This window comes from Heptranchias perlo, chromosome 6 (assembly GCF_035084215.1).
Source record: "Heptranchias perlo isolate sHepPer1 chromosome 6, sHepPer1.hap1, whole genome shotgun sequence".
Lineage (NCBI taxonomy): Eukaryota > Metazoa > Chordata > Chondrichthyes > Hexanchiformes > Hexanchidae > Heptranchias > Heptranchias perlo.
This window is the reverse complement of record NC_090330.1, coordinates 30,332,219-30,353,789: the sequence shown is the minus strand read 5'-3', so window position 1 is coordinate 30,353,789 and position 21,571 is coordinate 30,332,219. Positions and strand designations below refer to the sequence as shown.

At 40.5% G+C, this 21,571-nt stretch overlaps 1 protein-coding gene across 4 annotated transcripts in view; it reads right to left on the bottom strand.

The window, feature by feature from the left end:
* rnf6 (ring finger protein (C3H2C3 type) 6) overlaps positions 1–15,838 on the bottom strand; it is a 45,221-nt gene extending 29,383 nt beyond the window's left edge. Inside the window, exons 1-3 of one of the 4 annotated variants that reach the window (XM_067986021.1) lie at positions 15,766–15,826; positions 9,212–9,972; positions 7,817–7,902 (exon numbers count right to left, since the gene is read on the bottom strand). In XM_067986021.1, the coding sequence (XP_067842122.1) occupies positions 7,817–7,902; positions 9,212–9,236 (111 nt within the window). In that variant the 5' untranslated portion in view covers positions 9,237–9,972; positions 15,766–15,826. The other 3 variants (XM_067986022.1, XM_067986023.1, XM_067986024.1) reach the window with 3 other exon arrangements.
* Between the last annotated feature and the right edge of the window lie 5,733 nt (positions 15,839–21,571).

The window sequence follows — 21,571 nt, the reverse complement described above, 5'->3', positions numbered from 1 at the left end:
CTAGAAGAATATTTTCTTTTGACTCCAACATTATCTGATGGATGTTATTCAAAATAATCTGAAGGAAAGCTGCAAGAGATTTCAAATGCTTTCTTCAGGTAAAATGTTTATAGAGCATTTTCTTTAAAAAGAGAAAATGAACAGCACAGGCCAGAGACTTCATATAGAACAGATTGTACTAATATTACACGTGTTATAGTTTTTGTTTATTTTCAAATTATGGAGAATGTATCTTTTTTTCCTCAGTGGAAAAGGGACAATGTGCATTAATGCATAAAAGTATTTCAGTTGTGTATTTTTGATGATTTGAACACAAACAAAATGAAGTAGGTTTTCCGCTGAATTTTTAAAAAGCTCTAAACTTCATTCTTTACTTTGAAAACACGCACACAACTATTTAGGAACATAGGAACAGGAGTAGGTCATTCAGCCCCTTGAGCCTGTTCCACCATTCAATGAGATCATGGCTGATCTGCACTCTAACTCCATCCACCTGCCTTGGCTCCATATCCCTCAATATCCTTGCTTAGCAAAAAAATCTATCGATTTCCGATTTAAAATGATTAATTGAGCTAGCATCTACTGCTTTTTGTGGAAGAGAGTTCCACACGTCTATCACCCTTTGCGTGAAGAAATGTTTCCTAACTTGTCTCCTGAATGGCCTGGCTCTGATTTTAAGGTTATATCCCCTTATCCTAGACTCCTCCACAAGCAGAAAAAAATTCTCTCTATCTACCTCAATTCCTTTCAAAATCCTTAAAACCTCAATCAAATCACCCCGTAACCGTCAATATTCCAGGGAATACAAGCCCCCTAGTTTATGTAATCTCTTCTCATAATCTAACCCTTGGGGCCCTGGTAAATCTGTGCTGCACTCCTTCCAAGGCCAATATATCCTTTCCATGGTGCAGTGCCCAGAACCGTGCACAGTATTCCAGATGTGATCTAACCGGGGTTTTGTATTGCTGTAGCAAAACTCCCTCTCAGTTATATCCTAGCCCTCGAGATGTGAAAGCTAACATTCCATTAGCCTTTTTGATTTTTTTTGGACCTGATCACTACATTTGAGTGATCTATGTACATGGACCCCTAAATCTCTTCGGACCTCCACTGTTCCTAGGTTTTCACCATTCAAAAGATAAATTGGATCTAACCTTTTTTGGTCCAAAATGGATGACCTCACTTACCTGCGTTGAAATCCATCTACTACAGTTTTGCCCACTCACTTAATCCATCAATTGTCTCTTTGCAATTTTATGCTCCCATCCACACTACTTACTACGCCACCATTTTTTGTGTCATTTGCAAATTTGGATATATGGCGATCTATTGTATTATCTAAGACATTAATAAATATAGTGAATAGTTGAGGCCCCAGCACAGATTCTTCCTTCCAATTCGAGTGTACACCCATTATCTCTGCCTTCTACTGCCTAACCACTCATAACCAGGTCAATAATTTGCCTTCAATTCCATGAGATTTAATTTTAGCTAACAGTCTCTTACGTGGAACCTTACTGAATGCCTTCTGGAAGTCCATATAAATTACATCCATAGACACTCCCCTGTCCACTACTTTAGTTACGTCCTAATTCAATTAGGTTCGTTAGACATGACCTACCTGTTACAAATTCATGTTGGCTCTCTCCAATCAGCTCAAATAATCTCTAAGTGCTCAGTTACTCTGTCCTTAATTATAGATTCCAATAACTTCCCCACAACAGGTGTTATACTAACAGGTCTATAATTTCCTGGTTTCTCTCCCTCACCTTTCTTAAATAATGGAGTTACATTTGTATTTTTCCAATCTAATGGGACAATTCTTGAATTGAGAGCTTTGGAAGATTATGGCTAAAGCACCTGCAATTTCCTCACCTACTTCCTTTAAAATCCTGGGGTGGAAACAATCAGGTCCTGGGGATTTGTCAGTCCTTTGTGCCATTATTTTTTCTAATACTGTTTTCTTGATCCGTCTGGACCACGTTCTCCCTCTTTCTTTCTCCTCTCTCTTCTCCCCCCCCCCCCCCCACTCCACTTAGACCTGCATCACATTCTTGTCTCCTCCCCTCCCCCCCCCCCCCACACACATCTGAGCTCATGCTTTCCCCGTGCAGTGCTCTCCTCCCCACTTAAGGATACCTGATCGGCTGGATTTTTGGTGCTCAGGCTCCAGTCCGTGCTTTTAGTGAACGGCAGCGAGGGCAGTTGGTGACCTACAATGCGCATGGCATGGCAAGATCGCCATCCCGTGCATGTGCATCATCAAAAGAGGAAGTACTCATTCCCTGGCACTAGTCACAGTGAAAATATATACCTTCAGAAACACAAGAGTTACAACTGGTCAACTTCCAGCCACAATAATTAACACCTAGTCAGGGACCCACTTAAATCTGACTGACTGTTAACTGCCACTGATTTGCAGTTTTTTTAAAAGTTAGATTTCAATTAGATGACACACTGTATACTATTCACCCCGACTTACCAGTGAATTCCCACTCTAACCAAAATTCCCATCATCACTGTTTAGTAAGCCACTCCATTTAGCAGATTCACCCAACTCTCACCCAGCTCTGTGCTGCAGCTCTCAAAACATAAAAGTTGTTATGCAGCTAGTGTGGGTGAGTGAAATTCGAATTATTTGCTGTTGAGTGAAAATACCAGAAGCTGTGCAAAATCGGATTAATATGAAAAAAAAATGTAAACCATTGTTTCTTTTTTTTAAAATCACAGTAAAACCATTTTGGGCCTCATCGCATCATGAGTAACTCTACCCAGGAGATCTGGTAGTACGTTTTAAAGATAATTTTGTCAGTCATGTTAAACTTCCTGTGTTGAATTTGGGGTAGTACACTTGTATATATGCAATTTCTTGGAGATGATTGACTCAAATTTTGTATTCAGTTCTGATTTGCTGATTTATGACTAGGTAGGGAATATGCAAATCCAAAACAAGTTACGTGTCTAGTGAAACTAGATGGGGGTAATTTTGACTTTGGGCAACAGTGTAAAACTGGCAATATTGGATCAGCCACCCATTACACATCTCTCCCAATTTTCATCTTCATTGAAGTCAAAATTACCCCACTATGAGGAACAAGTACGTAGAAGAAAACTGAGCTATCAAACTCACACAATTTGATCCTGACCTGAAACAAAATCCTCGAATACAACATTCAGCTATCTATGGTTATGAAGAGAAGTTGCTTTAATTTTCTGTCATCCAGCATTATTGAGTTTATACCACACACTCTGTCGCTATTGGGTTGAACCTGTAAAACACATTCAGCATTGTGCGGTAAAGGGGCTGTGCACTACCAAACTTAGGATTAGAGATCACTTTCCTTTGAGCCCCTGAGGAGATAGTATAAAGAATACAGCAAAAGAAATAGCCCTACTATGACTTTTGAATCACTGCAAAACCCCATAGTGGTTTGAGGTGCTAACTGATGCACACGTGGAAGTATAACTCAAGTCAGGTCCTTATTTCACTCCTGAGTACATTAAAATCCAGCAATAGTTAATTTATTTACGAGCATAATTTTCTTTACCCCAGATTGACCTTAATGTACATGAACTTTCATCAGTCTAACACTTGGTTCAGTGCAACTCCAGTCTGATGCAAAGCAGTATTTTAAAAGTGCCCAGGTGGTCCACTGGAGAGAGCATTGCACTCTATAGATTGGAAATCAGTAGCTGTGAGTGTTGTGATGGAGACAGCTCAATGAGACACAGCAAAGATGTTGCGACCCAAGAGGTAATGAAGGTGCAACACTAAGGTTGATCTGGGTCCATGAAAATGGTGCTCATAGAAATTAACTATAGCTTTGCCTATCATGTGGTAAAATCAAAATTATGCCAACATTGGGCTCCAGTCTAACTCGAGAAGGTCATAGTTCAACCAGTCATTCCTTTTTTGGGAGGAGGAAATTTTCAGATTATTGCTAACTTGAACATTGACTGAGCTAACACAGATAACATTACATACTGAAGTAGAATCTGTCATTAAAAAAAAACTGCAAAACTACATATTAAAAGCAGCTAAAGTAATGCAATGCATTGTTTAAAAAACACACTGCACTTAATTTTTTGAAATATTTTTGTTTGTTTGAATTGGCTGCTAAGTTTTGGGAGGCCTGATCACTTATGAAGCTGGCAGATCAATGTCATGTTAACCTGAAAACCGAATAATAGCTAAATGTCTTTGAGATCTGAATTGTCACATTCCAAGGCTGCACAGTAAAGGCCAGCTGGTTCCTTCCTAATATGGTAAGCAGGTTGATGAGAACCAACTTCGTCTGCCAAATGGACCCAGCCAAATTGGATAACAATACAAAATGGAGTCAACTCACTGTGCATGGGCTTTTCCCAATCAAGCAGGCAAATACCCTACTTCAGCTTGGTGTGGCTATGAAGTAAATTGTGGAAGGGTTCACACCTGTCCCAAGGTGTATTCCCTTTTGTTCCACCGGCCCAATTGTGATCTAGTTGCCTGGAACTCTGCCCTTAAACATTTTGGTCAATCATGCATTATTGCCTTGGGCATCTCCAAAACTGTCAACATGGTTTGGCATCAGGCACTTCGAAACAAGTTACCATTATGTGGCTTCCAAACAAAGTTATGTTCCATTTCTGTTTAGTTTCCTCTAAAAATTGCTCTGTCCCTGAGTTGTTGGGTCCTCCTCTCAACTCCTGTTTAATTAACTCAGCTCTCCAGGGTTCTGTTCTCTCTTCCTTCTTTATATTAATAACTTCCACTTCTATCCACATTTTTGCTAAAGATTCCACTCTACTTTCATAAACATCTTTAAAACACATGCCCTCAGGGCTCACAATCTCTAGTCCTCTTGCATTATAAATCACTGAATCTACATCTTGATCTCCTTCATGTCCTTCAAAGGCACACTTTCTTCATGTTTCTCTCAACAGCTAGCACTGTTTACACCTTTAGTCCTTCTTCACTAATGACCCGTCTCCACTGATCACAAATGGAACTCCCACAATCCAAGGATACGGGGATGGCCTTTCAAGACTGAGATGAGGAGGAATTTCTTCACGCAGGGTTGTGAATCTTTGGAATTCTCTACCCCAGAGGGCTGTGGACGCTCAGTCATTGAGTATATTCAAGGCTGAGATGGATAGATTTTTGGACTCTAGGGGAATCAAGGGATATGGGGATTGGGTGGGAAAGGGGAGTTGTGGTCGAAGATCAGCCATGATCTGATTGAATGGCGGAGCAAGCTCAAGGGGCCATATGACCTACTCCTGCTCCTATTTCTTATGGTCTTATCTCCTACATTGCTAAAGCTATCACCAGTAAACTTGGGTTTTCTCTTCAATGCTAAGTGTTAGCCTGACTCCTTTGGCAGCGCTCGAGTCAGAAGATTGTGGATCAAATCCCACAATGGACTTAAGCACATAATTTAGGCTAACATCAATGCAGTTCTGAAGGTGTGCTGCATTGTCGGGGGTGCCAACTTTCGGATGAGACATCTAATTGCTCAGACAAATGTAAAAACAATACCATGACACTGTTTGAAGAGAAGCAGGTTCTCCTGGTGATCTGGCCAAACTCAACCAACACTACCAAAATAGAGATTGACCTGGAAAGTTTTGACATAACTATGGCACAAGGGTCATTCCACTGTTTTCATCCGAGAAAATTCGTGAGTAACTGAATTACGCCAGTTTTACACTGAAACATCAATACACAAATGTCTTTGATCGTTTGACAGATATTGGAGGTGGCACAATCAAAACCCTCTGCTGCCCACTTACGTAGCTCCACCCCCATGCAAGAGACCAGCTCATGCGAGTTTCCTAGATTTATGCAAATAACACGCTGGCATACATTTACACCCAATAATTTAGGCTCAGCATGCCACTGGTATTGGTGTAACAGATTTCTAGAGTTTGATAGTGATTTTTATTTTAGAATTTATTTTACTGAGACCTGCACTATACTTAACCAAAGTGCTGTCTAACTCATTTTTTAGATTCCCCCCCCACTCCACATTCAGAAGGACTAAGCAGCCGGAATGGCCTTCCCACTTGACATGCACAATAATGGAAGAGGAAGAAAAGCATCAGGGACAAGAGGGTCTTAGAGAGCGACGCCATGGCACTTAAAGAGTGAAGTCGTAAGCGCAGCAATACAATATTGCTCATAAGTGATACTAGATCTGGTAGAGATAATAACCTCAGAAGGTAACTGAATAATTCAGACTTTAGCAATGGCTTTTCGACACTAGTGTTGGATGCTGCCCAAATTGACACCGTGGTGAAGCTGTGCAAATTAGTCTTTTGTTACAGGACATAGTAGTTGCATGTAGAAATGAATGGCTAAACCTGAAATAAGTTTCTCTCCATTAGGCCTGGTGGTCAAATTTCAGAGGTCTCAACTGGACAGCTGAGTTCAAACCCAGATTTAACAGATTCACACTCCCTCATTATGCAAATTTTGGTGGTTTTTGCCAGACCAGTAAATATTCAGCACTGCTGCTGTTAAGTATCAAAATGCTGTTTCAGTATTATCCAATACATTAGCCACATGTAGCTAATTGGGAATAGAAATGTGGCTAATTGCATTTCTGATTAGTAAATAAAAAGTGAGTAATAGATACCGTCCTTCACACAGCTTATGCATGTGTACTTTTACCTTTTTGAGTGTTTGTTGGTAAAATGGTAAGATGAAAAGCAGCATGTGCAAGTGTTTTTTTGAGCCGTATGAGCTTTATATTATGTATTTATGTTTGGAAAAGGCAGTTTTCTATCAAAACTGTGTTGCCATAGTCACATCTGTGGCTAGTCAGCAATTTCTATTGACTAACACTGCTCTATTTCACACCCCACAAGTGCAAGTTTCCTCATTTTACAAAAAAAAGTCAACTAAACAGCAATACAAACACATGCAGTTAAGTCTTTATTTTCCAAAGGGAATACACCATTTAAAAAACTTATAAAAGTATGTAGAGTTGTAACACAAATGGACAACAATTGGTGGTACTGCATTTGCACTTGTTTTACACCGGTTTTTACGTTCCAGCGTATGCAACTGAGCTCTGCGAAAAATTTCGGCATAAGTTCCCAATGTCAAAATTGGCGTAGAAACCGGCGTAAATGTTGGTGTCATTTCTGCATAACTGCAATCCAGGAAATTTGGGCCCACTATTCAATTCATTTGCTGTTTGTGAGAGTTGGCAGTGTGCAAATTGGCTGCTATGATAACAACAGTAACTGTACTGCAAAAGTATTTAATTGGCTGTAAAGTACTTTGTAGGACACAATATGGCCCTCTACAAATACAAGTTCTTTCTTTTTTCTCTTGCACACCTGGGCAGGGTAGAAGAAAACACTTGTTCTCAGATAGGCAATACTCTCATCTCCAGCCTCCAACCTCTTTCTTCCAAATATAACCGTATGCATCTTTTATCTTTTGTTCTCTCTAAGCTCCAAATATACCATCCGACATGCTATTCCCATCTTCCTACATGTCTGCTATATTAAAATCAAGACACATCCTACTTTAACTCATCCTATTCCTGGGTGTCAGAACCAAACAGTAATTTCCTGCTTAAAGCTAAAATCCAAGATTGGCTTCGTCGCATTGATTTTTTCTGATTTATTGCATCTCTTTTAAACCTTGATGGCTTTGGCCCTTCACCCGTAGTTTCTCAATACAAAAAGGGCAACCCTCTAGCTTCCACCGTAGCAACCAGAGAAAGCCTTGTGCCGATTCCACCCATTGAAGACATGCTTCTCTTACTGCTCAGCAGGCAGACTGCCTATTTGAACCTTTGATGCTATAGATGATCATCACCTGTAGGGAGACTTCAACATCGGTGTTAGAAGTGTCCTCCATACTTTCTGACACAGTGTTACTCTTTCCTGGACCCAAACGTGAATCTGTGAAAACAAAATAATAATTTTACTGTGGGTTTTTAAACTGTGAATAAACTTAAGTTAAGTTATTATAATAAAACTATTGCAGATGATGAAATAAAATCACTTACATTAGTTACCTGCAGCCAAAAGGGAAAGATGCAGGACATTGTTGGAGGATTTGCAAGACTTTCTACCTATACTTGCATGCTTGTTATAGTGGACTATATGAACTTTACAATATTATGTATTTATGTTTGGAAAAGACATGGAAATTATTCTATGACTTACCAGATTTCTCAGCAGGTGCAGACGAGGAGATGGTGTTGTCGTTACACTTCGGTCTGTAGAGACGAGCTATGATACCTTTAGGTTTTCTCAAGAGTTTTTATAGATGGCCTTTTGAGGTGGCCAGCTGGTATTATTTTCAGTTTGCATTTTGCTGATTTTTTTGAGGTCATTATTCTTTATGAAAATCTGATAGATGTTCAGAAGCTTAAAAAAATCTGTTAACTTTTCAAATGATACGAACCGACGCTTTAGATCATTGTGATTTTATAAGGGTTCCTAGTGTTTTAAAGAATAATTGATTTTGAAAATTCCATCCCTATAGTTAAAAGTCAACTTTGCTTAAACCTAGCTTCCTGGGTCATTTTACAGAAGCTACTTTTTGTACTTATTGCACCAAGTTGTCTGACTTGCAGTATAGCTCATTTATATGTAATTATGCACAAAATGTAATTAATAGCAGCTACTATTTGATTGGATGGATTAAATTTCTTCTGGTGAAATCCAATGCAACTAAAAATAGGGTATTAATGGTTTGGTATAAACTAAATGCAGTTAACACTGTAAAAGTGTCTAGAATGCCTTTATGCCAACCGTTGAAGTAATTCCTTTTCCCCACCCCATGTCTACATATGACACAATCATAATTATAACTGGATCTGAGACAGTTGCAATTCTAGATCTAATCAGAAATCTCAAAGGCCAAAATTTAAAGTTACATTTTTAGCAAGTAGAAAATGCCTGCCAAGTTGGAAATTTATAGGTGTGAAAGTTAAAAAAAAACTTGCATTTATATAGCATGTCTCTGGGAATATTTGAAAGCACTTAACAGCCAATGAATAACTTTTAAAGTATAGTCACTGTTGTTATAAAAGCAAAAGAGTCAGCCAACGTATCCGGTAACAAGGTTCCATAAATAGCAAATTAGATAATGACCAATTAATTGGTTTTTTTGGTTGTGTTTGGCTGCAGGAAGAACATTGGCCAGGACAATGGGAGAACTCCACCATTCTTCAAATAGTGCCATGGCATCTTTTATGTTTACCTGAACCTGTAGATGAGGTCTCCATTTAACATCTCAATTCAAAGTATGACATCTCTGACAACCTTCAGCATTCCCTCAGCATTGCACTGAAGCATTAGCCTAGGTTATGTGTTCAAGTCTTGGAGTGGGGCTTGAATCCATAATCTTCTGACTCAGGAAAGATCTCCATTTCTTTCTTCATCATCCACAACTGCCAAATCCAAGCAGTAGAATGAGCTTTTACTGAGCCACTGAGTTTCCCCATCGGAGAGGTGCTAACAATAGCGAATACATTCTACCATTCATTTTGCAAGTCCTTACTTGGAGGTTGGTCTCCCTTCGGGTTTGAAACCATATGAAACAAACAGCTGTTGTAGTTGACAAAGTGAGTTGATATGGCCAGTCTAAAAAGCTAGCGGTCTACGAGCATCAGCAGTGAAAACACCTTCCAGGTCTGACTTAGGAGAAGGTAGACAAAATGAAGGGATTGCAATTTCGTGTTCCAAATGGAAGTGGAAGACCATCTTTGGCAGAAAACCCTGGTAGATCCTAAAAACTGCTTGAAGAGTTCCAAACCAAGTAGGACTGACTGATAATCAGTGCCAGGATCTCACCAATTCTATAAGCTGATATCAGAGCTACCAAAAGTGCAGTATTCCACAACAGAATTCAAGATTTCACAGGCAAAAAGGAAGTATATCAACCTGTGAAGAACCAAACAGAGTTCCCAACTTGAGACGGGCAGCCACTCCTTATTCCTCATCAGTCAAAGCAATTGTCCTCTGGAAGAAAAAGAAAGACTTGCATTTACACAGCGCCTTTCACGGCTTCAGGACGTCTCAAAGCTTGTTACAGCCAATGAAGTACTTTTGAAATGTATTCACTGTTGTAATGTAGGAAATATGGCAGCCAATTTGCACACAGGAAGGCCTCACAAACAGCAATGTAATAATGACGAGATAATCTTTTTTCGAGATGTTGGTTGAGGGATAAATATTGGGAGAACTCCCTTACTCTTCTTCAAAATAGTACCATGGGATCTTTTATGTCCCCGAGGTTTAATGTCTCATCCAAAAAGACAGCACCTCCAACAGTGCAGCACTTCCTCAATACTGCATTGGAGTATCAGCCTAGATTTTGTGCTCAAGTCTCTGGAGTGGGACTTGAACCCACAACCTTCTGACTCAGGAGGTGAGGATGCTGAGTCATGGCTGACACGACAAGAACTTCAAAGGAGTCATTGCCATTGCCTGAAGCTGATGAGAGAATCTAACCAAGTAGATTTGGTGACAAACCCTGAACCAAAAACCTGGTGGTACTTGCCTGTTCTATAAGCCATGTGCCGAGACTCTTGAGAAGGGTCAAGCAAAATTGCTGTTGCGACAGGTGACATTTCAATACTTGGAATAACAGCTCGAACACGACTGCTGAATCAGAATTTTCAGTGGTCGACATCATGTCATCCAGGCACAATGAATCCAATAAATCTTAACCACATTGGCTTGGGCTTCTAGGATGGGGTGGGGGGGGGGGGGGGTAAAGCCACAGTGTCAGTTAGCACAATACCATGCTCCTGTTGGGCAACACCTGACTGGCCTCAGCCTTCTCTGGATTCACATTACTGGTGTCAATGGGTGCTGGACTGACTCTCACTGTATGAAGATCAGGCACATAATCCAGTTGTGTAGGAATCTTGGTCTTCACCCTTTTCTTGCTTGAGGCATCACTTTGTTGAGTGGTGCTGAGCATCAGCAGCTGCTATGTTCCCTGGGCTTGAATTTATCATGTGAATTTCTGCATATGCTTTCAGATCCTCGCAATCTTTTCCTTTGGAATGAAGGCGGTCAAAGAATCCAAGGCAAATATGTCAAGTAGATGTGGAAGATAGACACCTCCGGCATCTATTCTTGCCATCAGCAGTCATAAGAATCCTACAGCACAGAGCATTTAAAGCCTTTTGGCTAGCTGGTAGAGGATTTGATGTTGATCATGAACTAGAAACATGTATGTGGTGCTCCTTTTCACAGAAGCTATTGGGTTGTTAGCAGACTCACATGGGATTTAGTGCGCTCTATTTACCATCTTGAACAATGGCTAACTGATAAGATATGGTGGCAAGTGTCTCCAAGTGCAGTATTATGGCTTTGTATGGTTCAAGAGGGAATCTCAAATTGCATAAAGCACTAGGCTGAAGGACTGACAAAAAAATTGAGTGAGTTTTTCCTGAGCCTTAAGATTATTTCATATCAAGTCATAACCTGCACTAGACATTCATTATGACAGCAAAATTCATTGTTCCTTTCTGACGACTCCTAACCATCCAATCTATGTGCTATAACAACTTGAAGAACCACTTTAACAGCCACTGTTATGAGATTCCTTAGTAGTTTCAAATCTCACTGGGATTTCCCTTGTGGATAGAAATCACAACTGTGCCCTGGAACACAGGTCACGTATGCCTCAACAGGATCCTATTCAGCAGCTTCAGAATAGCAGTTCCAAGGTGAGAAGGTGGCTCCTGACACTATTTCAAGGCCATAGTCATTCCCCACTTGCCTAAAACAGTTTTTAGGAACTCGGCATGAATATTGATGGGAGCTCAGCAATTGTGTAGAGTCCATCAAGCTAATTCAGTAAAGTTTTTAATCTGTGCAATTCACTCCAGTTTTTCCAACCTCCACGCAAAGGAATCCTTACCACAGGCTGCTGCATTCAGATGCCGACACAGTATAATGCTCTCTCCAAACCCAGAGGATAGTTGGTTGTTAGTGATCCAGTCATCAGCACTCGCCCAAAAGTACTTTTTTGGCCATGATGAACAACAGACTTTAAACAAAAAAAAGTGATTTAGGATCACTTCTGCGTAATTGCGTGCCCTTGCAGATGAACACAATCCACTGATCAGTGTATGTTTTTCAAAGGGCTTCTGCTTTTGTCTAACAGCTCTGCTTCCCTTTAGATACCGTAATAGGATGCAGCTTAGTGGATGTACAGATAACAGGCTCCAGCTTGTTCATTTACGACTTCAGCTGCAAAGGAAAGAAATCATTGACCACGTGATCTGCTGTCATGCCTACCCCATCGGCAGTCACACAGTCCTGGTCCCTGGATCCTTTTTCCACAATATCCTACTTCACTTATAACAAATGCCCATCAGCCATTCAAACGTGGAAGTCACCCTTTGTTGTGAGACCAGGATTTTCCCCATAGAAGAGCTGCCCTTTTGATGATGAAAGTAACCGGCCAGTGTCAATGGAAAGCAAAAGACATGCCAATTCACAATTACGTGATAGTTGTTGCGTCACACTGAACCTCATGTCGATAACACATAGCTGGTGAAAAGGTATCAAGAGAGCACTGGATCATCTTTGAAGCTCCAGGACAGACATATTGCAATCATGCATAGAAAGAAATGGACAATCAGGAAACTGTTTGCGATGCCATCCAGAAACAAACTTAGTCCTGAAGGTCCTCTAGCGCTCAGCACTATGCATCTAAGAAATCTACACAGATCCCCAAACGCAAGGCCTGGACCCTTTAAAGAGTGCATTTGCCCAGATACGATTAGTGAAACACATCCCGGCTTCCACTGCAAGCAAATCCTGGTGAATAATCACAGCAACATCCCAGGCCATTTGTTGTCTGGATCCACATGCCCTTCAACTACTTAGTAACCGTGAAATCTCAGGGAATGGTCATTCACCCTTCCACAGGTCAGTGTCACAAGACCAATACTGAGAAAGGAAAATTCGATCTTGGGCTTCCTACCGTTCAAGGAGTTGGTATTCCATCTGACAAGACAGAGGTCACACCTTTGAGAGAATCTTTACACTTCACGATGGAGTAATCTCTGAGGCAGTTCATCAACACTGTCTGTTACGGCGCCCAATTGAACACGTGTAACATTTGTGCTCATGACCAACAGCCTTAGCCTAACTAAGTACACAAGTCTCCACCCCTCTATCACCCAGATCTCAAAATAAATCTTACACAAAACTAAACCAATATTCCCCTCTGGAATTTATTTTCATATGCTTCCAAAATAAAAGTTATGAAATTATGCATTAAAAGACTATCAGGAAACACTGGTAGTTTATCTCTGACCATATCAACGTAACATCTGTATATTAAAAATCTTACATCTGCCCACATTGTCAACTTTTTCTATTATAAATTCTTATGTCTACATTTATAATGGAAACTGCCCATGTAAATTTGCCACGCAAATTACACCCTCATCCCCTCTCCACAGTTGCAACACCACCGGTAAGAGGGTGTAATTACAGCATGCCCAGGTTACAAAAGCAGTTTCCATTATAAATATGCATATAGGAATTTATAATGGAAATATAAAAATAAGGATGGAATGTATGACTTTAAAATGGAGGCTGAATTATGTGAGCATGCTCTGGTCCAATTATCTCCCAGCCTCTAACCCAATTTCATCTAAAGACTACACAGTCTTCACTGACTATGTGCAACTCCACAGGAGATCAATTATTGTCTTAATAATCTCTTTTTTGTGATGTAGATTAGGGTTTTTCAACAGCTACTCTCTCTAATCCAGAATGTACTGCCATCTTCTTCTTGCTATCAAAAATATTGAAGGGGTCCAACTCTCAAGTATGTTGCAAGATCACATATCAGTGTCTCCCCACTGCTTCCCCATTTGTGCCTGGGGTATGTTAGACATCATAACATGACAGGTTACAGAGTATTGTTTAACCAATTTTTATATTTGAGAAAATAATGCTTCCAAATAACATGATATATATTTTTTTGGGGGGGGGGGGGAAATGAAAACGAAAACCACAATTGATGGACATCCCAATAAAATAATGCAGCTGCACTTATACCAATGACAGTGTTTTCATTAAAAATATAAGTTTTAATTCAATTGTTTAGGATCACTACTGTTCTTCAGAATATTAAAAAATCCATTCAATAATATATCAGCAGATATTACAAAGAAACTAAACAGCATTTAAGAGGAAGGAACAGGCCATAATGCATTAGCACTAACACACCATCCTGATCATACTCAATGCTGGAGGATATCAAGATTCAGAGCAGCAAGAGGAAAATGGCAGCACAATTCAGGATACAGAAGACTTCTGAAAAATTCAAAGTAATTTATGTCAAAGTCAATTGAAAATTTAAAGATCTTAAACTAGAAATGTCATAATCAGTGTTAAGGGGACCATATACATCGCTTTAGTTGTGCTCCCTAGAGTATTCCTTTGATGTGAGCAGCCAAATCTGCTGATAAATTCAGAGACAAGTCAAACAAGGATTTGCAAGATGTGTGCACTGTCATCCAAACAAAATGGCAGCTGGATCACTCTGTATCACTAGATACAGTAAATGCTTTTTTAAAAAAATGGTACAGCAAATGAAGTTTTTTTTAAAAAATGAATTTGCAGTTCAAACAGTTAAGATACAACATATACACTAGATTTTACAGTATTCAGATGAACACTGATTTCCAACTTACAGCAAATTCAGTTTCTAATGCTTTAAACCTCACAGCAAAATGTACCGTACTGAACCAAATGGTGCAGTTAGCCAAAGCAAGCAAAAAGGAGAATTAGACATAAAATAAATACTAGGAATGACTGTGGGGCAACAACCTAATTGAGAGGATTGAATATTATCGAACTAGAATGGTTTATAATGGTAATGTCAACCTAAAATTAGATTACAGTCTTGAAATAGTTCACGTATATTCTTAATTGTTCACAGTATATGTAACATTTACATTTTATATAGTTATTTTGTTTTTGGTCAGTTTTTGTGATGGTACCACAGATGCTAATTTACTCAACATTCTTTATGTAAGTTGACATAACATTGCAAAAAATTATCCAGAATATATAAATTGTTGATGGTGGGAGAAATTCTGTATGTAGCTTATATTGGACTGCTCTACATTGTTCTGTATCAGGATAATAGTGAACCTGGTTAGCCTAGATACAAATATACCAACATAGAGAACACCACATCGCTAAAATTAAAGAGATAGTTTTAAATTTATTTTTTCACTACAGAGATTAATGCATGTATACTTAAACCGTTTTAACGACACAAATGATGCTTGTAGAGCCCATTTATTCGCTAGAACTACTGGAAATCAAATTAGCCCACCCGACAACTAAATCAGGCAGAACTTAAGAGAAAATAAAACAAAACCTACAACAAGTAACATTAACCTAGCGTGAAAGAAAAGCTTTTAAAATCCCAGTTTAGGCCCCAGCGCTACAAGCCAAACTACAACCTACCATGATAACAAGCGTCAAGTGAACGATTGACATCTAAACTGACCATACGGAATTCAAATAATCGCTGACGCCATTTTCTGCGACAATACCTAACCAATCAACGTTTATAGGGGCGGGACTAGGCCATCACGTTAGAGCGATCCGTAACGGATCAAAAAAAAACCCAAACCATTTAATGTTACAGAAGAATAAAAATAGTGTAAATGGCCCGCCGATATTTTAAACTAAATCCTGATATTTGTACTTCATTTTTTTTTGTAAACACACGGCGCCGAACGTGTTAGAGAAAGATGATACCTCACAGTCGACGCTTCCTCGCTCCTGACACAGATTCGGCTCCACAGCTCCTGCTGTGACCGTAAACTGAGCAACGGCGCATGCGGCACTGAGCACTGACGTACGGACAACTGAGCGCCCGCCACACGGGATCCTGGGTTTGAAATGACCCTTTGGGGAACTGTCGCTCGTGCCGGGCTCACGACGCACCCGGCCTTGACGTTGCGCATTTGGGATTTCTTAACTTCTTGTTTTTCAGGGGCGGTACGGAGAAATGTTCCTAATTGGGGGGCGGCAGACGCACGCTTCACAACTTTTAAAGATACCATGTAACATGACAACTGAACCCAGACAAGAGAGTAGAGCACGAGCGTTAGTGCAAGTCACCGTTAAAACAACCGCTTCCAGAGTCTGTCAAGAATACGCGTCCGCTTACCTCCTTTTGTAGCTCCTTCACCTCCCAGTCACAGGCACTATTTGAAAAGCATTTCTTCCGACACTAACGCCGTCCAAAACAGACTGACTGGTCGTTTATCCGTTTGTGGGATCCTACTGTGCTTTCTGTCTACATAACAACATAATCTACACTTTGAAAGTAATTCATTGTACGTGATTTGTTATGGGACGCCTGAGGCGAGGAGACGAATGCAAGATTGTGGATTCAGAATTTTTTTGAAAAAATCAATATAAGGTGCTACATAAATGCTACTTTGTTAATTCATAACCAAGAAAACATTCAACACTGGAAAAGGGAAGAGAGCAGAGGAACTCGACAGAAGGAATGCAAGCTAGAACTAAAGCGTTCAGGAACTGCAGAGTGACCAAGTTTTACAACCAAAAAATACATCGTGGCTGAATTGACAATAGTCTTATTTTGACTTATGATTCGTGGTATTGGGCAACGTGCAGAACAACTACAATCACCCCTATCGAAGGAGGATATCATTAATTTTAAATATGGGTGCACTGTCCAAACTAAAAGTCGATCTCTAATTTCAGATCATAATTGTCAAATTCTGGTCAATAATACTCCTGTGGTGTCCACTGGTCACAGAAAATTTCCAGTGAACCCGTCATACTCCATGGTCACCTGGGTTCATATGGGGTGGGGGGTGCCAAAACTTTTCAAACAGTGAATGTGGAATAAACTTTAAATGTCTGAGAAAACTCATTCAAATCAGAAATAAGTTGACAACATGAATTATTTTCCAGCTTTTCTTATAGTAGGAAAGCAGTCTTTTCTGCAATTCTAATCATGTTGTTCAATTTGAAGTTGCAAAATGTAGGGATTCCAGGTCTTCCTGTATTATTGATTGAACCCGATTCAAACAATCCTTCTTAGTCACTTCACCAACTAATCCAATTAAAATTTCACGTCGACTCCCCAATCCTCACCCCAGGTGTTTTTTATATGTACTTTGTATGAATTTTGTGAGGAATGCTAATGTTGGGCATCCAGCATCAGCATTGAGCACTTTATTGGTATTGCAGAGTTTGAGGCAGAATAAAGCTTCCTCGACTTCACCCCAAGGAATGTTGCTGGGACCACTGTTGTTCACAATTTACATTAACAATTTAGATTCAAGAATTGGAAGTACAATTAAAAAATTTGCAGAAGACACCAAATTGGGGGATGTAGTTAATACAAAGGAAGAATGTGTCAAAATGCAAGAGGACATTAATAAACTTGCAGAATGGGTATGTAATTGGCAAATGAATTTCAATATAGATAATTATGAGGTGGTGTATTTTGGCAGGAAGAATAAGGAGGCCACATTCAGCTTGAATAATAAGAATCTAAACGGGATAGAGGAACAAAGAGATCTGAGGTACAGATAGACAAATCATTAAAAGTAGCGACACAGGTAAATAAGGCCACAAAAAGGCAAATCAAGCTCAAGGGTTCATTTCTAGAGGGATAGAATTGAAAAGCAAAGAAGTTATGTTAAACTTGTATAGAACCTTGATTAGACCACACTTGGAGTATTATGCACAGTTCTGGTCTCCATATTATAGAAAGGATGTAGAGGCATTGGAGAGGGTGCAAAAAAGATTCACTAGGGTGATACCAGAACTGAAAGGATATCCTTATCAGGAAAGGCTGAACAGGCTGGGGCTCTTTTCTCCAGAAAAGAGAATTGTAAACAATTTTACAACACCAAGTTATAGTCCAGCAATTTTATTTTAAATTCACAAGCTTTCGGAGGCTTCCTCCTTCCTCAGGTGAACGTTGTTGGAAATGAAATCCTCGAAATGAAAGCGCATTTATAAATCACAGAACAATGCTTGGTGATTACAGACAGTTTTTTCAACTGCCCGTTGCCAAGGCAATCAGTGTGCAGACAGACAGGTGTTACCTACAAGGTCTCCGAATATACAAATCACCAAAAAAACCCCAAAAAAAAACAGAGATAGAGAGGTAGAAACATAGAAAAGACAGCAACTGACCCGTTATATTAAAAACAGATAACATTTGTTCGCTGGTGGGGTAACGTGTAGCGTGACATGAACCCAAGATCCCGGTTGAGGTCGTCCTCATGGGTGCGGAACTTGGCTATCAATTTCTGCTCGACGATTTTGCGTTGTCGTGTGTCTCGAAGGCCGCCTTGGAGTACGCTTACCCAAAGGTCGTTGGTTCATACTCCTGTGACTCGGCCAACGTTGTCTACCTCATACGTTGCAGGAAAGGATGCCCCAGAGCATGGTACATTGGCGAGACCATGCAGACGCTGCGACAACGGATGAACGGACACCGCGCAACAATCACCAAACAGGAGGGTTCCCTCCCAGTCGGGGAACACTTCAGCAGTCAAGGACATTCAGCCACTGACCTTCGGGTAAGCGTACTCCAAGGCGGCCTTCGAGACACACGACAACGCAAAATCGTCGAGCAGAAATTGATAGCCAAGTTCCGCACCCATGAGGACGGCCTCAACCGGGATCTTGGGTTCATGTCACGCTACACGTTACCCCACCAGCGAACAAATGTTATCTGTTTTTAATATAACGGGTCAGTTGCTGTCTTTTCTATGTTTCTACCTCTCCATCTCTGTTTTTTTTTGGGTTTTTTTTGGTGATTTGTATATTCTGAGACCTGGCAGGTAACACCTGTCTGTCTGCACACTGATTGCCTTGGCAACGGGCAGTTGAAAAAACTGTCTGTTATCACCAAGCATTGTTCTGTGATTTATAAATGCAATTTCATTTCGAGGATTTCATTTCCAACAACGTTCACCTGAGGAAGGAGGAAGCCTCCGAAAGCTTGTGAATTTAAAATAAAATTGCTGGACTATAACTTGGTGTTGTAAAATTGTTTACAATTGTCAACCCCAGTCCATCACCGGCATCTCCACATCATAGAAAAGAGAAGGCAGAGGGGTGACCTGATCGAGGTCTTTAAGATAATGATAGGGTTTGATAGGTTAGATGTGGAGAAAATGTTTCCACTTGTGGGGGAGTCCAAAACTAGAGGTCATAAATATAAAATAATCGCTAATAAATCCAATAGGGAATTTAGGAGAAACTTCTTTACCCAAAGAGTGGTAAGAATGTGGAACGTATTACACAAGGAGTAGTTGAGGTAAATTGCATAGATGCATTTAAGGGGAAGCTAGATAAGCACATGAAGGAGAAAGGAATAGAAGGGTATCCTGATGGGGTTAGATGAAGTAGGAAGGGAGGAGGCTGATGTGGAGCATAAATGCCGGCATTGACCAGTTGGACCAAATGTCCTGTTTCTGTGCTGTAGTTTCAATGTAACCCCAACAATGTGCCCCCGCCCCAGACTCAGAAGAGCATCTCTTACCAAAGCAGTGTAATATTTTTCTATTTCTCACACTAGCCATTCTTTGGCCTGCGATTGCCAGTTTAGAAACATAGAAAATAGGAGCAAGAGCAGGCCATTCAGCCCTTCGGGCCTGCTGTGCCATTCAAAATGATCATGGCTGATCGTTAAACTCAGTACCCTGTTCTCACTTTTTCCCCCATATCCAATGATCCCTTTAGCATTAAGAAATATATCTATCTCCTTCTTGAATACATCTAATGACTTGGCCTCCACTGCCTTCTGTGGTGGAGAATTCCACAGGTTCACCATCCTCTGAGTGAAGAAATTTCTCCTCATCTCGGTTCTAAATGGCATACCTCGTATCCTGAGACTGTGACCTCTGATTCTGGACTCCACAGCCATCGGGAACATCCTCACTGCCTATAGTCTGTCTAGTCCTGTTAGAATTTTCTATGTTTCGATGAGATCACCTCTCATTCTTCTAAACTCTAGTGAATATAGGCCTGGTCGACCCAATCTCCCCTCATACGTCAGTCCTGCCATCCCAGGAATCAGTCTGGTAAACCTTCGTTGCACTCCCTCCATGGCAAGGACATCCTTCCTCAGATAAGGAGACCAAAACTGCACACATTACTCCAGATGTGGTCTCACCAAGGCCCTGTATAATTGCAGTAAGACATCCCAGCTCCTGTACTCAAGTCCTCTTGCAATGAAGGCGAACATACCATTCGCCTTCCTAACTGCTTGCTGCACCTGAATGCTCGCTTTCAATGACTGGTGTACAAGGACAACCCGGTCTCGTTGCACCTCTCTTTTTCCCAATCTATCACCATTCAGATAATAATCTGCCTTTCTGTTTTTACAACCAAAGTGGACAACCTCACATTTATCCACGTTATACTGCACCTGCCATGTTCTTGCCCACTCACCCAACTTGTCTAAATCACATTGGAGCCTCTTTGCATCCTCCTCACAGCTCATATTCCACCCCAGCTTTGTGTCGTCTGCAAACTTGGAAATGTTACATTTAGTTCCCTCATCCAAATCATTGATATATGTTGTGAATAGCTGGGGCCCAAGCACTAATCCCTGCGGTACCCCACTAGTCACTGCCTGCCACCCGGAAAAAGACCTGTTTATTCCTACTCTCTGTTTCCTGTCTGTCAACCAATTCTCAATCCATGCCAGTATATTCCCTTCAATCCCATGTGCTTTAATTTTGCACACTAACCTCTTGTGTGGGACCTTATCAAAAGCCTTCTGAAAATCCAAGTACACCACATTCACTGGTTCTCCCCTATCCTATTAGTTGCATCCTCAAAAAACTCCAGTAGATTTATTAAGCATGATTTCTCTTTCATAAACCCATGCTGACTTTGTCCAATCCCATTTATGCCTTCCTAGTGTTCTGTTATCACATCTTTTATAATAGACTCTAACATTTTCCCCACTACTGAGTATCCCCACTACTAGTATCAATTAATGCAAAATTCAGGACAGCTTTGTCCTGTGCTCACTGGCAACTGGATCGAAACTACCCAAACTCAACTTATATAGGGCCCTTATCTACAGCAGAAGAGACATTTGTTTCATTTTTAGATCAAGGGCACTTATTAAAAACTGGATGGCAGTATATTTAAACTGATGTACTTTTCCTCCTCAAGAGGGCATGGCATTATTTTTAGTATTAAAATAATTATTAAATTGATTCCCTAAATTAGCTGATCCTATCTCCATCCAGGTCAATTTGAGAGGCGGATGCATTAATGACCCAATTCCATCTGCCACTGTACCAAACACCATCTGTTAAATAGGCGCAGAAAACAGGTAGGTGGAAACACACAGTTGCATCGAGCTTCCCCTGCCCATCTACAAAATTGTGGCCCCCAGCTCTGGCAGAATTAGAGCAGCTCACTTGATAAGTGTTCCTGCCATCGAATTCATCATCCATCCCCTCCATTACTGGCATACTGTGGCTGGAGTATGTATGATCTACAGAATGCACTGCAGCAACTCACCAAGGTTACTTTTTAGCACCTC